Here is a 20,596-nt window from a genome sequence, read left to right as displayed (position 1 = left end):
GCAGTCATTTTTCTCCTTCTTAGAAGCTGGTGCAGCGTTGTGGTTTTGACTTTCAGCCTGGGAACAGCGCTGATAACACCGATGCTTCTAGTTGCTGGTCAGAATCTTTACTCTGACCAAGGACTTTGTGAGTCTCATGCTTCCCAGGGAGGAAGGAAAGCTGGGAGGAAGCAGAGACAGGACACCTGACCCAAACTAACCAAAGAGGTATTCCATACCACAGCACGTCATGCCCAGTATGTAAACTGGGGGCAGTTACCCAGAAGGGCTAGATCACTGCTCGGTCAGGCTTTGAATGGCCTTTGGGTACCCTTGAGACCTGCCTGCTGATTGTGATGGGGATCAGCATGTTGGCACACATACAGAGTGTGTTTTACCCATGACCATTTCATCCGATCTCAAAAGTTAAGGAGTCATGTTTGGGTCTTGTCTAGGGTCAGATGACAATATAGGAGGACCAAGAGATTTTCCCCAAGGCTAGACAGTCATGAGTGGCAGGGTGTGGGGGACAGTATGGGCAAGTATCTAGTCCACTGGGCCCCTCCAGTGCTTTGGAAGCATCGGAGATGGAAGGCAGCTGTATGGAGTCCCCAGCGACAAGTTGCAGAAATTGCTGAAGGGGAGGGCGAATTATTTTGAGCCTGGTGGGCCCATGACACTTCAGGCCATCAGGGCAGAGATGCAACATAGAGATGGACTCATGATCGAGGGGTGGACTTAGCAATGGACACTATTTCCCATGTTATTCAAGAGTGTGAACACTGCACACAGCCTCTCCTGCTCTGAAAAACTGTTAAAAGAGATGGAGCCCGACATCATGGACCCAATGGACTCAGAAGCTTTATAGGGATTGGTCCATGATCTCTCTCTCTCTTGGCGTGGATGCATACGTATGTATATATATGAGAAAAGAGTGATGCTATACTGAAAATGTGGGATTTGAGCATGATGTGAATGGTACGGAATAAGGGGTGGATACTGTCCTGGGTTCAGCAGTAGCAGTCATTTTTCTCCTTCTTAGTAGCTGGTGCAGTGCTGTGGTTTTGACTTTCAGCCTGGGAACAGCGCTGACAACACTGATGTTTTTAATTGTTGCTCAGTAATGTTTACTCTGACCAAGGACTTTGTGAGTCTCATGCTCTGCCAGGGAGGACAGGAAGCCAGGAGGAAGCAAAGACAGGACACCTGACCCAAACTAGCCAGAGATGTATTCCATACCACAGCACGTCATGCCCGGTATGTAAACTGGGGGCAGTTACCCAGAAGGGCTAGTTCACTCCTCGGGTCGGGCTGGGTATCAGTCAGCAGGTGGTGAGTGGCTGTATTCTCTTCCTTTGTTATTTCCCTTATCATTATTATTACTGGTGGTAGCAGCAGTGGTTTTGTGTTATACCTTAGTTACTGGACTGCTCTTATCTCAGCCTGTGGGAGTTACATTCTTTTGATTCTCCTCCCCATCCCTCCGGGAGTGGGGGGAGGAAGGAGGGGGAGTGAGTGAGGGCTGCATGGCTGAATTGACAGGCTGGGCTTAAACCGTGACAGACTGATTTTCCAGCATCAAGTTCTTCTAGCACATTTCCATATAAGATGGTTAAAATATACATTGTTTTTTCCGTCTATTGAAAAAGAAGTGGATACAAACTAGACAGCTTCTCTATACACCATTTCTTTATTAATGTACAATCTAGAAATGTTAAGAACTCCAGGCTCTCTTTCCTTTAATTTCATAGACATCACCTCTTTGACTAATTCTCTTTCCTAATTCTTTCAATGTGTCCTAGGAAATCCTACCTCACCCTCTTTCTGGCTGCTCATCCAGCTGCATGAACAGACTCTTCTAGTCAATCTTAGCACTCATTCAGATTCTTCATAGCAGTATAATGTAGTTCATGGCAATTCACAGCCTCAGAAAACTGCAAGCAACTTCAAGAGGCCACCCATAACAGTAGGGATGCCTCTACAGGTAGAACCATCTTGCACATACATAATTTCCAAGAGATATCTAAACATTTCTGACATACATTCACCCCCCACCCCCAGGGGGAAGCATTCGGTGATTCAATTTTTTCTGTTAGAAGGTGACTTTCACATCTAATCCAAATCTCCCTGATATTTAAATCCATTAATTCTTACTCTATCCAGCATGGGCAGCACAGATTTTTCCTTCCTTTCTTGCAGCAGCCCTAAGTAGAAGAGTCCTAGGTTTCTCCTCAATCTCCTCTTCTTTAGAAGAAAAACAGGCAGAGATACTCTAGCTTTCATTGCATTTTAATTTCAAGACCTTGCATTGCTATCATTGTTTCAGTGTGGATTTTCTCCCACTGAACGTAATACTCCAGCTAAGGCCTTATCAAAGCTGGGCAAAGCTGAAGATGTATTTCATATATTTTGAAAGTCATACTGTGTCCTGTTCATGTATCTTCTGCAAAACATTACTCACCTTTTGTTATACTACAATATTGTTAATTCACACAGGTGATGAACTACCACCCTACTGCTGTTTTTTGATTTGTACTGGGTTTTTTTCTGCACAGCAGATTGTTACCTGTGTTATATTTTTACCCAACCATATGAGAATCTGCATGAAAATTACAATTTCATTGTCCCTAATAAAATTTATCTAACACTTTTGTCTAATAATTTTTCCCTTCTGCAAGAAATACTTCCAATTCCGCTACATTTCCAGTACCTTCCAATCCAAGATCAATGGAAATTGAGGCCTAACCTGTTATTATCAGGAATTGCACTCAATACATCTTTGAATTTTAATAATGAACCACTGGTAACTATTCTCCAGATACAGTGGATTCTTTTAGACCAAGTTTTCCCACCTTTCTCATGAGACAATTTCAGAAACTAAGATAATTGTCTGCTGCTTCTCTGCTTACAAGGTCTGTTAACTTTTCCATCAGAAGCTGTGACTGCTTTGACATAATCTCTTCTTGATAAACACGTGTTTGATTTGCTTGTCTCTTTGCTATCCTCTTGGCACTCAAACATAATCTAATTATTTGCACAAGTATTTTTCTGCGAATTGCAGTTAAACTCACCTCATAAATAAATACTTGATTTGCCCAACACTGCTACCTTTCTTCTCCTCCCTTTCTCAAAAAAAAAAAAAAAAAAAAAGAAAAAGGCACTCTGAAACATTGCCTGCCAGTCCTGTAGATACAAAAGAATGAAGTTCATAATGACCAGCAAATTCCAAAAAATCTAACGTGCTTGTATTTTCTAATCTGTTCTTTCCCAATTTGCTATAGACCTTTTGTATTTTTATAAGTGGTATTAATTTCAGTAGTCACTGGTTGCCATTGATTGGTGGTGGGGACTCATGGATGCAAGAAAGACATTACTTTTTCAGCACCATCAGTTGACAATTTCCTCCTTCCATTTAATGTGCAGATCAATTTTTCCTTAATTTTCTCCTACGTATATAGTCATAGAATGATTACTTATGTCTCTTGCTAGTTGCATGACATTCTTGAGTTAGCCTCTGATTTTCTTCACACTTTTCCATCCTTCCTTCCATTAAAAATACAATTCTACTACTACTTTTTGATCTTAGATTCGAGGCCAATACAGCTTTCCCACCACTGCCAACATCCTTGTCTCCTCGTTCTCCTCTACAGTTCAAAATATTCCTCAGATCCCAAACTATTCGTTTAACTCATTCCTTCCTTCAATGCCTACCTACCTAAACCACAACAGGGCTAAAAATAGTTGATAAAGTTTTACAAAAGAATTCACTGAAATATTCTAACAGAAGTAAAAACATATGTCATCTCCCTTGCATCTTTTCCCAAGTGGTAGAATAGCTCCAGATCTTCTTCCCTTTTTCATAATGTGTAGTCCTATGATCACAGCTACAATGAAGGCAAATGCAGTATCAAATATGATAACATGTTTCCGGAAAGTTTTTACCTTGATATCAGAAGTGTCACGCTGACTATTGCGCCATGCTCTTGAAACAGATGAGAAAGTTCTGTCTGCATGATCAAACTTCCCACCTTGCAGATTTAGGAAAAGTGTTGTAAAGGGTTCCTAAATATATATTAAAAGATTAATTAAAACCAGCAACTAATTTCTTTAGGAAGTTCAGTGGGCAAAGGGATTTATTTTTCTTTTGGGATTTGGCTATTAATGATGCTATTCTAGCAGACACACCATTAACTACGAAGAGTTAATTATATTATCCAAGAACGAGAAATACAAACTGCAACTTATTTGTTCAATACATGTTTTTCATTCCTCCTCCATGCATATATATTCAGATAAAGGAAAGCAAAAAAAAAAATAAAAGAAGATATTTACAGGCTGGAGGAGAAGCTACAGTCAGTTGTCACACTGCTCTCAAAACCATGAAAAAGCTCAATATTTTTACCTTATATACTTTTTAAACTACCATGTAACAAAAATAACACATGCGTTTTATTTTGTTCAAGGTAATCTATTAATACAGATGACTGACTGAACGCATTCAATACAGACAGCATTATGACAGCTATTCCTTAAATATGTAATTTATGATTTAAAAAGAAAAATGTTCGAAAGATTTAAAAGCCTCCTCTTAGTTAAAGAACACTTAAGCACGTATTAGTGGATAATTGCTTGAAATTAGCTAAGCACTATAAATTACTTTGAGGATTTATGGATGCTTGTACATTCTAACAAGCTTTAATTAATGATGTGCTGCTAACGCTTTCCCAAAGAAATTACTTTCTAGGAGATAAATCACCTTTCAATTTTACAGAAAAAAATGTTGTTTAACCAATATACTATCAATACATATCATCTCAAAAGTTACTTCCATATAAATATCAGCAGATCTAAAAAAAAATGAACTATTTAAACCACAGAATTTCATGATTATCAGATACCAACTCACACTCATTAGAAGGTGAAAATTAAATAAATTCACTAAGAACCACAAATGTTCAACACATGGTCCACTCAGAAAATATCAAGAAAGAAAGAAAGTTAACCATGCTTAAAGTTGTGTAGGAATGTATACTAAAAAGGAATTTTTTAGGGAGAAAAGGCTTTACTGACTTGAAAAGGCTGTACCACAAAAATTAAAATCTTCTGCTCAAACTTTGGAATACGTTTACCCTACACTACTGATTACAAGAAAACTTTAGTATTCTCTCATGCCACTGAGTTTTAGTTTATTCATTCCCAGCTATTTGTTGCTTTCAGCATCATTTAAAGGAAAATATCTTTTCAAAAGATATACTTACAATTCTCAGTAACCATGTGAGTGCAAAACTTGCAGTTGAATAATGTGTGCCATAGTGAAATTTTGGAACCTGTTCATCTTCCCACGATTCATATCTCTCAGCAAAGAACGCTGCTCTCTTTGGGTTCAAAGCTCCAATAGGCTACAAGGTTGTAAAAAAAATATATATATATAGGTTAAGTAAACAAAGATAAGATGACCTGTTATCACATCATACTCCCCTTGCTCTTTTTGGTAACCAAAATTATCAGCATCCATGCAGAAGAGGGGTTTTGGTGTTTTGCATAAGCAGGTGTTGGATTCTGTAAACACCCAAACAGATCTGTGTATTTCAAACCAGGATTCCATGCACAAGCACACACTGCGAAGGGAAAAGTGTCTTCTGCATTCATATGGACTTCATTTCTATTTACTGCTGGTTCAAGTCAAAGACTAAAAAAAAACACTTCACAGTGGAATGTCTTGGGCAAAGAGTGGTTAACTTGTGAGCCTTTGGATATGTGTGCAGGTTGAATAAACTATTAAGCAAATGGTAAGCAACAACAAGAAACATCTTTGGATATTTTTTTGGGAAAAAATTAGTGACCAATAGGGTGGAAGAATATTAACATTGCACATGGAATTTTTCTATTACTATTCTTCTTTCTATGTTTGCTTCTTATCATCCCAAGACAAGTTTTACTCAATGGATAAAACTTGAAACTTTGAAATAGACAAATAAAATAGCACAATTTCTATGTGAAAGCATGGATATAGAAGAAACAAATAAAGTACATAGGACTAAAAAAGTCTATTCCACTTTCACCAATATTGTTACTCTTTGTTCAGCACATACCTAGGACATAAACACCCACAAATTTTTTCAAATAAAAGAAAGCTGTGTAACTTCTTTAGCAGATTTTTACATAAAGGATTTGGAAAAATGAGTATATATCATATAAATCACTAAGAAACCTAAAAGTGAATTTAGCCATTCAACATATAAAATGCTGTAACAGGTATAAAATATCTTTGCATATACTTGCAAAACATATATGCAATACCATTCTGTATACATACTGACCACACTGTATGTTATTAATATAAACTATGTACAGCCAGTGCACGAATTCAAGTATAACTGAAGAATAAGCATGCAAAAATGTTTTCTTCTTTCTGTTCTGGAAGAATGAATATACTTAAGAATGCCCTACAAGGTAAAGAAAAACTTTCAAAGCCTTGAACAGAAGTATCAGTAACCTAGTCATTAATTAAAGCACAGTTCAAGTGCAAAACTATGTCTGCTAATCAGATTATTATTATTATTCAAATAACTGCTTCTTTGCAGCTCACGTGAAATTTGGCATACAAGCTTCAAAGTATTTTCTAGGATAGATTAGATGTAGGCATGACCTAAGATCTACTCTTACATTTTTTACTTAGGAGAGGCTTTCACATTGCATAGGATAAAGAAAACATTTTAGGTTAATTACTGTTTTTGCAGTTCACTAATTTGGAATATAACCCTTTAAGAGACGTGGTTCCTGTGTAAAAGGATTTTTATCTGATTTAGCAAATTTATTCCAGGGAAGAATGAAACTAACTCCAAGTCTCTTTGTTCCAAGAACCATTTTGGTATCTCCATCTGTACTGATTTTCCCTACAGATTCAGCTTGCTTGAGGGAAAAAAAAGAAGGTTATTCGTAGACAAATTACATAAATTAAAAATAGAAACAGCATTATGCTGCATGGTTCTGTTACATTTTATGTATTCTCTTTATCTGCCCATATTTTTATTACTCTCCAAATGAGTATAGCCCAAATCAATAGTTACAGAATTACATTCCTTGAATATAAAGCTAAACCCAATTAGAATTGATTTCATTCTCTTTTCAGAAAAATAAAAAATAAAAAATAAAAAAATGGTATCATGCAGAGATCCATATAGCCAGAATCCACAGTATTGATTTTGGCTGTTATTGTTACAGTTGGTTTCTGAAGCCTGCAACAGGACAACTATCAAGACATGTCACATTTATTTGCAAGCAAATAATAAAAGTCCCCAAATGAAAGAAAGCTTAGGGAAAAAAAAAGAACCATGGAGCTGTGCACTGACAATGATACACTATCAGCTTACTCAGAGAAGTTACAGTGGGAATACACACATTGAATTATACATTACACGAATGCACTGATTTATTGTGGTAATAACATCCACCTCATTAAAAGATTCTGCTTTGCTGCAGTTGGAGGGCTACATGTTGTTTACTGCTATAAATTAATGGCAGCACACAGAAGACTGCAGAACCCTTCTAACAATAGATCTGTAATGACAGTGCTGTATATCACAGCTTCCCCAGCAGCTTCATAATAAAATGGAGACAATGTATTGGGCTAATACATTCTAGCAGGCAGGCCCATATTTTTCTGACAACTGCTTCTAAGGATGAGTGTGTTACATTGCACTGTGAACACTTAAATAAGGTTGAGCTACAGAATAAAGCACATTCAAGGAATATTCAAACACCATCTGACTTTTAATTTAGTAAACAAATTAATTGAAATTTTGTAATTATTTTATATTTCAAAATTAACAGGGTATCCTGATTGCATACAGCATTCCCTCCCCTGTGGGTAAGTGCCAAGGGAAAAAGAGTAACTCTAAACTAAGCTATGCTAGATGTAGCTGTGAGACCACAAATTCACAATAGTCAACATGGTTTCTCTATGGCTACAGATCACTAAGGAGGAACAAACTAAAAAGCTTTCATATCCACAAATTCCAGAATACATTTTATTTGAAGTACTTTTTTAGATATTAATTCAGCAATTAAAAAAAAAATATTTAGATGGGGGAAAAAAAGATGAAAAGTAGCAACAGAAAAATTCCAATATGCAAAAACAATGGATGAGATTACAAGAGACAAGATGAAAAAAGAATTTACTTATGGCTGCTAAGTTTTCAAACTATATTGAAAAAAAAATTATGCATATGGTTTTCAAGTGAGAGCTCATTCCAGAAAGGGTCCAAAGTGGAGGAAGAACTGAAGTAAGGAAGTTTTGGTTTTTTTCTTCTCCAGCAGCATGATCAGCTGTTTTTTAACCCAAAGTCATTGTTCTAACAACATTGTGCTACAAATATGAAAGTTACAAGCTATTCCTAAAAAATCCAAACTCATTTGATATTAATTTTTCAAGTGCTATCGAATAAATAAACCTCACATTTTGACTAAGAACTGAATACAGTAAATCTCAGTCCTTGGACCACGCTTCCTTGCTTTCTTTAAGACACAACAAAGAAAAACGGTTTGTTGAAAAATAACTGAGAAAACACACTGACTCTTACTATCTGCTGCTGTTAAATATGTCCATACGCTATAGTGTACAGTTATATTTGTTGGTTCTTAATCTTACCCTGTGCCAGACTTTGGCACAGTTGCCCTTCTTGCCTCCATTTTCAGAAGAGGCCCTTTTGCAGCCAACAGAAGAAAGCAGAATGCTCACTGCTCCTCTACAAAAGGCAGAATCTCCCCTGGATTCCATCACTTATGTTCAAGAATACAGACAGTTTTTAAAATTGCTAATAACCTAACAAAAGCAGAGTGAAGTCTTATACAGAAAGAATTATGATGCATTTACTTACAGCTACACATTTAAGAAGAAAAATACTTACTTTTTATTCCTATCTGATGTGTCTTTATTTCTTAAACAGTGTTACTCCAGATAAGCAGACATACCTTTTCTTTACCTAGAAGGCCTTTTCTAATTGTCCTTACACAGGCTTCTGTTATTAAAACAAAGTGCCACTTTTACTGTCTCCTATCCATTGTAATACTGGGAAGAGTTTTTAACTCATTGATATTCAAACTCCATGAAAGACTAGATACTATGGCAGTAAATTACTGCAGATAATAGTTGAGATATCATCGTTTTGTCTTCCCTGTTAACTGTTACCTCTTTGGCAAAGATGGCAATCTTAAAAATTATTACTGGAAATCAGGAGATCTACACAAGTGCCTGTTGAGTTCTGAAAAGTAGGCAGTTCCAGAAACTAAGTCCCTGCTGATCAGTGCAAACAGATTGAAAAATTAATGAAAACATAATTCTTTGAAATTTGTATTTCAAAATATCTTTACTGAGGAGGGGGTAAAGGAGAAGGGGGGGGGGGAGAAATTTAAAAAAAAAAAAAAAAGTTTTCCTGTGTGATATTTTATACTGTTTTCTTATCCACATCCAACCAGGTATTTGGATTTCTGTGAATACAATTGTTTGTATCACTGAATTATGTCTTGTAGCATCCTTGCCAAGTATGATGTTTGTTTTTCATACGTTTTATTTTCAAGATGACTATCTGGTTTTCATTACTGATATTTTTCATATATTCATTGGGCTTAAAGGACCAGAGAGACCATTAGGTCATCTCATCTAGCTTTGTGTTTGTATGACAAGTATTAAATGCCTTTCCATTACATCACTTTGAGCCCAACTGTTTACACTTGATTATAGCATGAGCTGTATTTGGCCAACCTGCCTTCTATAAAGGCATCTGACTCTTGAGTACATGGACAATCTCCTAATTTTCTTGGAAGCTTTTTCTACTGATAATTTGATCCCCATTCTAAAAAAATATGCACTTCACTTCAGCTATAAATTTACTGGTGGGTTACCCAAGAATCTTATTACATTTCTCTCTGACATATCACAGAGTCTCTACTTACCCGGTATTTTTTGTACATGAAGATACTTACAGACTATAATTAGACTTTTTAATAAACAAAAGAAATTAAGTTCTTCAGGTCTTCCATTTTAAAGTATCTCTTCCAGCCTTAAGATTTCTCTGCAGCCTGCCCACTTACCGATGCATTCTATTGTACAGATAATCTGAAATGTGTTCAGTGTTCCAGTGTTAATATTCTCACTGTTGTAAATATGCCAAGTGCTGTATACTCTGCTGCAATCTAACCACAACTGCATTTTTAGAGGACTGCTTCTTTAGTTACTTTATGTATTACCAACACACAACTAACTCCCAGAACTAGCCAATACTTGTAATAATGTCAGTGGGACTTCCTGATTATCTGAGTAAAGCTGCTTTTTCCCAGACAGGGATATGAAGAGAAGATGCAAGGGTTTAATTATACCCAAACTTCATTAGCTTAGGTCAGCTGGGAAATATCTGGGAATAAACTCATATAATGTAGAACACCACTTTTTCATCTGTCACTTTTGTGTTTGAGAACAGCCACAAAATGCTGTATCACCCTCTGAACCTATTCACATTCCCTGCTAAAACTTGCCATTCCTCCTCTCAAACAACTGAGTACTGCTTTCTTAAAAATCAGGCCCTGCAACTCCCCCATCTTCTTTAGAGAGCATTTTACTTTGATCCGTATCTGACTCAAATTCATTAAAGAACCATATCCCAAATAAAACAGCAAACAATTTTCTGCTGAAGTGTTTGAACTGCCCTCATTGATCAACTAAACTGGTCTCTGAGCTGCTCTGAGAAAGATTTAAATACTGGAAACAATCCACCAAGGAGAAAAACAATCCTTACTGATTCATTACCAAAAGCACTGGTTTCAAAGCAGATGCCCAAATCCTACGTAAAAGACTAGGCTGGGGGACAGAACTATGAATTTGGATGTCAAAATCTGGCTGAAGCCAAAGGGAAAGAATTTGACAGAACTTCTGTATTCTTCCCCAGTGTGCATTTAGGTGATACACAACAATTTATGCTCCAATTCAAAACTGGTTTATTGGGGGTTTTACTATTAATTGTAAAGCATATTTTAGTCACTTATAACACTCGGTGTTTGAGAACTTCAACACAAGCAGCAGCTTGAATTTCATGTGGTTTCTTAGTGACATAAGGAATCCTATGGGCAAACACCTTTTGTATATGTAATGTTGAAACTGTGCAATAACTAAGAATATTAGTGAGTTTAACGACTTTGACATCAAGATATCAAATCAGAAAATTCACATAGCTGTGTTGCCTTCTGTTCCAAACACTAAAGTCAACTCGCATCTCTGGTGAATCTGTTGAGTAGACATCTTCTGGATAATTGTTAAAGTTCCATCTAGTTAAGCTTCTTCCCCTTCAGAACTGGCAGGTCATTATACCTGTATAATTCTAATTCATTACAGTTATAATTCTAATCCATTATAGTTATAATTCTAATCCATTATTCTGAATACAGGTATTTCAAATAATTATGACACTTGAAAATTTGTAGGAAGAAGGGAAACAAATCAGACAATAACATAAAGCAAGTTTTGAAGAATGCTCCCTGTTTTCCCTGTTCTTTTTCTGTTGACCTAGAGCTAAAACAATTTTCAAATCTAGAGAAGAGTTGCAAGCAAGCAAGACTTCATACGGTCAACAGAGAACAAACAAAGCCATAATTACCCTAGTTACAAAGCAAAGAAACTTACACCTTCTCATAAAATTAGGTTAATTCTCATATAATACTTTCATTGCTCCAGGGAGCAATACAAAACAAATATAAATAGGTTTTTAAAAAAAATTAAAAAATTTAAAAAATCACAGGTTCTCAAGATAAAAAAAAGACAACTAGATCACCAGTCCATCAGTGGCCACTAAACATGACTGTCTGAATTATTTCACAAGTTCACAAAGTAATTAAACTTCTGGTTGCCAAATGTGGGAGGTTATCTTAAGGGAAGGATCATGCTTCATATGCTCTTTTTTCTTTTTCACTAGGCTCCTACTACTGGCTGTTCATAGAGGCAAGATATTGAGCTAGATGAGATTAAGGACTGATTCCTCTCTTATGATTTCATTTTAAATGACTTAGCATCTTCCCACCCATATGGGCCGGTGCACATGATACAACAAAAGCCAGTCAAGAGCACTCCACTACAACAAATGTGTAGTTACTTTTACAGGAAAATTATTTATTTGCTTAGACTTCTTTTTTATTTTATTTACATGATTGAAGAAACAAAGATATACACTTCATTTAATACTTATGCGCACAACTTACTTAGGGTGCAGACAAATATTTCCCAGCAGGTCCTTTAACTAAGTGACAAGTATAACCAGCTGACTGTGATCATCGTTTTTATCAAGCATAGGATTCCTGGGCATTTCCTGATGCACTGCGTATGGGATGAAATTCTATAATCCTCTGATCTCAGTGTTTTTTTAAATAAATTTCATATATTCTATACACACTAAACCCACTGAGCTTTTTTATGTAAACATGCTTTTTTAAATAGTCACGACTTACCAGCTTTCTTTGAAAAGACCCTATTTAAAAGAAATCATGTAATGAAATTTACCAGATCACATTTTGTTATAAATATATTTTCCAAACCTCAATTTTCTATTCTGGACAAACTGACAAGTCAATAAAGGGCTGGAATAAAAGCAAACAAGAGTTGTGTGCATGCAAATTAGAAGTATCTATACACATGGTTTATTATGAAGATTTTTTTAGGAGCACACACATTCCTTTACTGATGACAACAAGAACAGTCATAAAAACTGATCTAAAGATGGTCTAATAATTAGAATGTCTGAACATGTCAATATAAATAATATTTAATGATTAAATAACAGGGAAGATTCCCAAAGTCTAAAGTTCAAAAATGGATTAGAAACTAATCTCAAGCATCAAAAATTGAGAAAAAGAATGTTCAGCAACATCAGCAATACATTAACGACAGTGATACACCTCAAGCCACCAGAAGTCTTGGAAGAATTTGAATTTAGAGGAAAAATCTCCATGCCTTCATATTACAAACAATAGCGTTAAATGCTATTACAGCAGATTCCAGAACAATATACTGCTGAACTGCAAACTTGCAACCTAATTAAGCACACATACACTTTTACATAAGGTTTAATCTACAGTTCAGCACAATGGAATCAGTCACATGTATCTGAGGCATTACTACACCCTAATACTACTGAGAAGCCAAACTGAAGCATGCTGTTGTGTTCTACACTTCCAAAGGGTCAGGAAGAAAGTCAGCTGCACGTCCCTGAGAATCATGAGAAGAAATCAAGCTGCTTGCAGGCACTAAGGAGGGTATGGCATTGTAATTGCCTAGCTTAGAAAATACACCTGCCAGACAAAAGCAACCTTTTCCACATACTATCCATGACATAATCTGCCAAGTAAAAGAAATCCCTGCATCACCATTCATTTTAAAAAAAAATCCTTTATGGATTTTGAGAAACAGGATTTATTGAGAAGTCCCATGCACTTGAATCACAGCAGGAGATGAAAACATTATCTCCCTGCCTTCCATTCACAGAACATGCTCCTCTGCCAACACATCATGCCAGCCACTGTCACAGAAAACAGCAGCCACTACACCTAGCGCCAGATCTATATAAGATAATAAGAACTAAAACCATAATCCTTTTGGCTTGTACTAACATCACAGGTTCTCAAGCTAAAAGCTGGCACAAACTTGCCTTTTCTGCAGATTAAACACAGCCAAGGCACACAAAATATACATTATTATGTATTACGTTAAGCATCAAGCCCTACCAAAAGAGCAGCAGCAGGCGGCTAGAAAGATGCACTTGGGAAAGTTTAAAGAGTTTTTTACTGTAACTTGTACTGTTTCATAGAACTATTACAATCAGATTATATTGTCCTGAATACAGTCAGCTAAGTGCCCATCAATGTACACCAATTCACACATGCATTGCTTCACTAAGGTGAATTCATCCATCATTTTACTACCTATTTCACAAGATCTCCTGATTAGTCAGCCATCATCCTCAATACCATTGTCCTGGTGGTTTAAACCACGACAACCATTAACAAATCAGTATTGGCAGAAAGATTTATCAGCTCCCTTTTAATCTTCTTTTTCAGATTACCACATATGTTGGATAGTATAAAGTACAGCAAAGACCTTTGGAATGCCGGTGACCACCTCACTCTGGAAAGTAACCTTACGTTTCTGATAATGAGGAAGTTTCAAGTGATTGGCTGGATATTATATGTAAATTATTTTGTCTTATTCTTATTAGACTATTCATTTCAAGCTTTTAGGATCGCACCATCTTCTTTTACTGACCTTTTCCTATCAATTTCCTTCATTGGATCCACACTTTCGTTTATTGATATTTGAGTTTGGGACAGATCGTCGGATGTGTCCATCAAAGCACACACACAGCCTGAGAGCCACCTTAAACTCCTCATTAAACAAAGACTATCATTATTATTATTATTATTATTTTACCATGTTCTCATTTTCTCTGAGCACTATTTTTATAACTGGACTGTCCTTTGACCCCAACAGGCTTCCTGCTCCTAGCAGTTTCATCGACTCAGTTTTAGACATCTCCAGTTAGGTGAGCTAAATCACATCCTCACTTGCAGTATGAGTGCAACTTTCAACTTAGACACCATCATGCTTGTTTAGAAATCTGAATTACACAGATGTGTGCTGTAGCAGCTCATAATCTGCTGGAGTTCAAACGTCTGAATATAAAAAGGAAGAAACACTGTATCAAGAGAGTAACATTCACTTTACATTAGGAAGACAGAAAATACACATTTAAAGTGTCTCTGGCACAAGACATGTGTGAAATTACTTTATTTTGATTGCTAGTGCATTTTATGACCAGACATGTGCCCCATGGTTTCCTGTGGTTCGGTTGCTGCATTTTAACAGAACCGCTAGAATTTGGCGGGGATGCCCTGTCCGTGGTCCTGAACCACCTGCTGGCGGGCATGGGGCGCGGTCCGGATGGGTACCTGACCAGGGTGCTGCAACCAAGCCTGGGACCTAGAAGCAGACGACTGCTGCAAATGAGCCAGACCCATGGGACCATTTGCAGCTTTTCTTCCTATTTTTGCCAAATGTGCTAAAGTCAATGATAGAACAGATTGACTCAGCTTTCAGAAAGAATAACAGAACAATTTTATCACTCGCAAAAGTCCCTGACAGAATCTGCCTGAGGGTTACTGACATTTGAGAGCCTCACAACATCACTTTCTCCCTATACGGAAATGGATAAAAACTTACATTATTAAATCAAAACTTTTCATGGAAGTATAACAGACTACTCAGCACCTTAGTGCTGAAGTGAGGGGCACTGAGCACAAGTTACTCCTGGGGATATTCCAGTTGGACAAAAGAGGAACATTTTTCACAATAACAATCAGCCAGAGGAATAATCTCCCCAGGGAAGTGATGGATTCCCTAGCATTGGACACTTAAGATTCTGCTTGACACAGTGTTAGGACATCTACTCTAGGTCATACTTTGCCAAGAAGGTTGGACCAGATTATCCTTGATATCTCTTCTAACCTATAATTAATTGATACTAATCCTAATTCCACAATAGATTTTCTGGTCCAAACAAAGCAAACCCATAACAGTTCTAAAATTATAGCACTGTCCTGGAATTTCAGTAAGAGAAATTTATACTCCTGCACAGCTTTCTTCAAAGAGGAACTTCACTTTTGAGTTCTCATATCACAAATAAGGACCCCAATCAAAATTACCACCACCACCATCACCACTTTTAGCTCTCTCTCTTATATTCAAAGAGGACATATTAGGAAGAAAGGGTCTTTGTTCTCTCAGCTGGATTTTGCCTTGTTATGGTTTCCTAAATTTTACAAACACACGCATCTATAAAAATCAAGATACTGCTTAAGTACTGCTTCCTGTTTGACTGCCTCCCTTCCCTAAAACATTATGTCAAATGTCCAGATCTGTGGACCCCTTTGCACAATCAGGTATGGAGATAAAATGTAGATCTGCAAAAGGTAATAAACCAGCTTCTGTAATAATTTCTCAGAACTGTTCCCTATTCTGCACACAATTTTAGAGAGGATGGAGTTTTCCCACTTCTCCAAGACTTATTATATGATAATGGAAAGAATCTGATGAATATACTTTATATTAAAAGGATCAAAATCCCTAACAGACAAACAAAGGAATAATTAAAAATGTGTCTCCCCTTCAGACACCACTGCTTCAGGCTGACAGTAGATAGGGCTTGATTATCTCTACCACTGTTTCTTGAGGCGATCCAAAATCCTAGAAAATACACTGGGCCTTTTCTTAAGCGCCAGAGATTCTGATACAAAGTTTGAAATATTTTATTTCCTGTACTGTCAGGAAATAAAGCAGGGATTCACATGAACTGCCCGGACAGCTTAGTCTGTCTGGCTTTAAAATGCTTTTTAATTAAGTGGTATCTTTTGTCACAAGTACAGATGACAAATTTACTGCTTGAAATACCAGTGACAAGGCAACAAGGGCAGATGCTGAGGCCAGCAATGTCAAGCATCAAAGGTTTCAGTGCCTATATTCCAGATGTAATTGCCTATCAAAATAGGCCATAACCATTGCACTATTGTCAGTTCTCAATTGTGAGAATGAAGATCTCAGGCATGCTATACAAAAGGATTTGGTTCGAGACCATCTTAAGAACCTGAATGTACACAAGTCCATGGGACCTGATGAAATCCATCCATGGGTCCTGAAGGAGCTGGCAAATGAAGTTGCTAAGGCACTGGCCATCATATTTGAAAAATCATGGCAGTCAGGTGAAGTTCCTGATGACTGGAAAAAGGGAAATATAACCCCCATTTTCAAGAAGGGGAAAATGGATGACCCAGGGAATTACAGACCAGTCAGTCTCACCTCTGTGCCTGGCAAAATCTTGAAGCACATTCTCCTGGAAGGCATGCTAAGGCACATGAAAATCAACAAGGTGCTTGGTGACAGCCAGCGTGGCTTCACTAAGGGGAAATCCTGCCTGACCAATTTGGTGGCCTTCTGTGATGAGGCTACGGAACTGATGGACAGGGGTAGAGCAGTTTATGTCATCTACCTGGACTTCTGCAAAGCATTCATCACTGTCCCATACAACATCCTTGTCTCTAAACCGGAGAGACATCAATTTGATAGGTGGACCACTCGGTGGATAAAGAACTGGCTGGACGGCTGCACACGAAAAGAGTTGTGGTCAATGGCTCAATGTCTAGCTGAAGACCAGTAACGAGTGATGTCCCTCAGGGATCGGTGTTGGGACCGGTCTTGTTTAGCATCTTTGTCAGTGACATGGACAATGGAATTGAGTGAGATGCCAGCCTTATGAAGTTTAACCATGACAAGTGCAAGGTCCTACACCTGGGTTGGAGCAATCCCAGGCACAGCTACAGGTTGGGCAGAGAAGAGATTCAGAGCAGCCCTGCAGAGAAGGACTTGGGGGTGTTGGTTGATGAGAAAATGAACATGAGCCGGCTTCAGTGTGCACTTGCAGCCCAGAAAGCCAACCCTATCCTGGGCTGCATCAAAAGGAGCGTGACCAGCAGGTCAAAGGAGGTGATCCTGCCCCTCTACTCTGCTCTCATGAGACTTCACTTGGAGTACTGTGTTCAGTTTTGGTGTCCTCAACATCAAAAGGACATGGAACTGCTGGAACACGTCCAGAGGAGGGCCACGAGGATGATCAGGGGACTGGAGCACCTCCTGTATGAAGACAGGCTGAGAAAGTTGGGGCTGTTCAGCCTGGAGAAGAGAAGGCTGTGTGGAGACCTCAGAGCAGCCTTCCAGTATCTGAAGCTATAGGGATACTGGGGAGGGACTCTTCATTAGGGACTGTAGTGATAGGACAAGGGTAACGGGTTAAAACTTAAACAGGGGGAGTTTAGATTGGATATAAGGAGGAAGTTCTTTAATGTAAGGGTGGTGAGGCACTGGAATCGGTTGCCCAGGGAAGCTGTGAATGCTCCATCCCTGGCAGTGTTCAAGGCCAGGTTAGGCAGAGCCTTGGGTTACGTGGTTTAGTGTGAGGTGTCACTGCCCATGGCAGGGGGGTTGGAACTAGATGATTTTAAGGTCCTTTCCAACCCTAACTATTCTATGATTCTGTTCCCCTCACCTTTCTTTAGTGTACAGTTCTGGAGCATGCTTTATGCTTAGAAGGACATTGAGTCCTAGTGAGTTTATCACTTTTAACTGGTTGTCCTGGGTTTAGCAGTAGCAGCCAATTTTTCTCCTTCTCCCAGAAGACTGTCAGCCTGGGAACAGTGCTGATAATACTGATGTTTTCAGTTGTTGCTAAGTAATGTTTACCCTGACCAAGGACTTTGTGAGCCTCATGCTCTGCCAGGGAGGAGGGGAAGCCGTGAGGAAGCAGAGACAGGACACCTGACCCAAGCTAGCCAAAGAGGTATTCCATACCACAGCACATCATGCCCGGGGGGGGGGGGGGGGGGTTGTAACTGGGAGTTACCCGGAAGGACACAGGCTTCTGGGTCCGAATCATTTCTCAGCAGGTGGTATTGTATTCTCTTCCCTTGTTATTTTCTCTTATCATTGTTGTCGTTGGTGGTAGCGGTGGTGATTTGTGTTGTACATTGGTTGCTGGACTGTTCTTGTCTCAACCCGTAGGAGTTGCACTCTTTCGATCCTCCTCCCCATCCCTCCAGGAGCAGGGAAGGGGAGCGCCCTGGGGCGGGGGGGGTGGGGGGTGGGGGGGGGTGTCAACTGCTTCCAGCCTGGCACCACTCACTGGGAGTGAGGGAACAAGCTGTCTGGCTAGGGTTTAAACCACGACACTGGTAGCAACCTGCACTGATTTTGTGCTGGAGCACAAGCTGAATGAAATGTAATTTTCATTTCCTACATGAAAACTACTGGTTTACGGAATGCTGTAAAAGTTTTAATGCCTCTCTAGACAAAAAAAAATCTGCACAACTATAATAGGTGCACATCAAAACATTCCTTACTTTCTATCTCTTTGCCAAGGGGTAACGAGATAACTAAGCAGATTTCATGCCCATCCCACTCTGTTTCCTCAAGTTATATATGCAGCAATTTTGTGCTCCTGAAATGGTCACCCTGCAAGAGAGTTCAGGCTGGTGTGCTGAAGAAGTCAACAGTGAGGTTTACATTAGAACAACAAATCTAGTCTAATTTGTCATAGTAAAAAAATCTATTACTTCTCTACTGTTCAAGTGTATTTGATATCATTGGCTCCCACATACCAATTAAACCCCTCACTTCACTGAAGGTGAGAGCTATTTGTTGCTTTTGTACACTTGACTGGAAAAGGAGTCATTCTAGCTACTATAAAATTGAAGATGATTTACCAAATATTTCATTAAAATGACAAAAATACAAATAAAAATATTATTACATACACATGTAGCCATGGTGAAGATAAAAGAAGATTTAAGGATGGCATAATTTTCTTCTTCTAGTAGTGTCAGTTTATAATCTTACAAAATTTTGTGCCTTATAACAGAAAAATTATCAACAGCTACTTGCATATAGCAAGACCTTGTAACAAACTTCAGAGAGTAAAAAATCATGCTTTGATATCTGATATTGTGTAGTTCTACTTTTTTTTCCTTATCCAAGTTCAGAAACACAACACAATTTATTGCTTCCACTGAATAAAGAAAAGGGAAAAAAAAAAAGCTTTTGAATAACATAAGTAATGCATAAAATGGGACACATTCTGGTGGGAAACTGTGTCTGTTGTATAAATAAAATATATGCAGCTATAAATATAATATGTAATACTCATTCCAAACCACAGCCACCTCTTAAGAAATAAACACTTGAGTCAAAGCAGGGTAACAGACTGGCAGTGCACTCCTGGCATTTGTCAGGAGCATTCGTCAGGCTGACAGTAATATTAACCACAATCCATTTCAGTTGCTTTGGTTTATCATTGTGTGACTGATGTTCAAAACAATGCCATAAGAAGCTGCTTAAATAAAGTGTTGGTTTAACCTATACACTGAAGTTCTCTAAATCTGTACTAACTGTGGTCTTCTAGCTAATATATATACAAAACTGTTATTCATATTTGACACTTTCTAATACCTAACTTCAACTTGCAATTCCTAACACTAAAGTTAAAAAAAAAAAAAAAAAAAAGTTGTTAATTTTTCAGTTCTTAGGTACCAAAAAAAGTAAAGATATAGATTGATCTGACATCCTGTCAGACGAAAATCAAAGTTTTCTTTACTCTGTGGGAGCACTAAATTGTGATACTTTTCTAGACATGGATAAGAAATAAGTAAAAGACTGTTAAAACCCTATAAAAAGATAAATTAAATATCCTCAAGTATTTTTACAACCTTTAGCAGTGGAAAATCATAGATATGCTATGATACAGAATTAGCATTTATTTTGATGTAATACCCCTAAGACAACTGTATTTCATCGAAAATAACACAATATGCATGACTTTCAAACATTTTGATAGTTGAATATTAGCAAATGTTTTCAGATATTTGCTATGAATTCATTAACAGACACAAAATTGAACATTTAAACTACATAGAGTTGATACTGATAGAAATGCCTAACATAGTAGCCAAAACTTGAACTGGTACGTCTGAGACAGATGTA

At 37.8% G+C, this 20,596-nt stretch overlaps 1 protein-coding gene across 1 annotated transcript in view; it reads right to left on the bottom strand.

Moving 5' to 3' along the window:
• The window catches only part of LRBA (LPS responsive beige-like anchor protein), a 400,308-nt gene that overhangs the window by 104,508 nt on the left and 275,204 nt on the right, over positions 1–20,596 (bottom strand). The window contains exons 45-46 of the mRNA XM_057402038.1: positions 5,238–5,378; positions 3,922–4,041 (exon numbers count right to left, since the gene is read on the bottom strand). Coding sequence (XP_057258021.1) covers positions 3,922–4,041; positions 5,238–5,378 — 261 coding nt within the window. The remainder of the gene's footprint in view (positions 1–3,921; positions 4,042–5,237; positions 5,379–20,596) is intronic.

This window comes from Pezoporus wallicus, unplaced genomic scaffold, assembly GCF_028554395.1.
Source record: "Pezoporus wallicus isolate ANWC-B61680 ecotype Strahan unplaced genomic scaffold, APGP_CSIRO_Pwel_v1 contig_7178, whole genome shotgun sequence".
Lineage (NCBI taxonomy): Eukaryota > Metazoa > Chordata > Aves > Psittaciformes > Psittacidae > Pezoporus > Pezoporus wallicus.
This window is presented reverse-complemented; position numbering and strand designations above follow the sequence as displayed.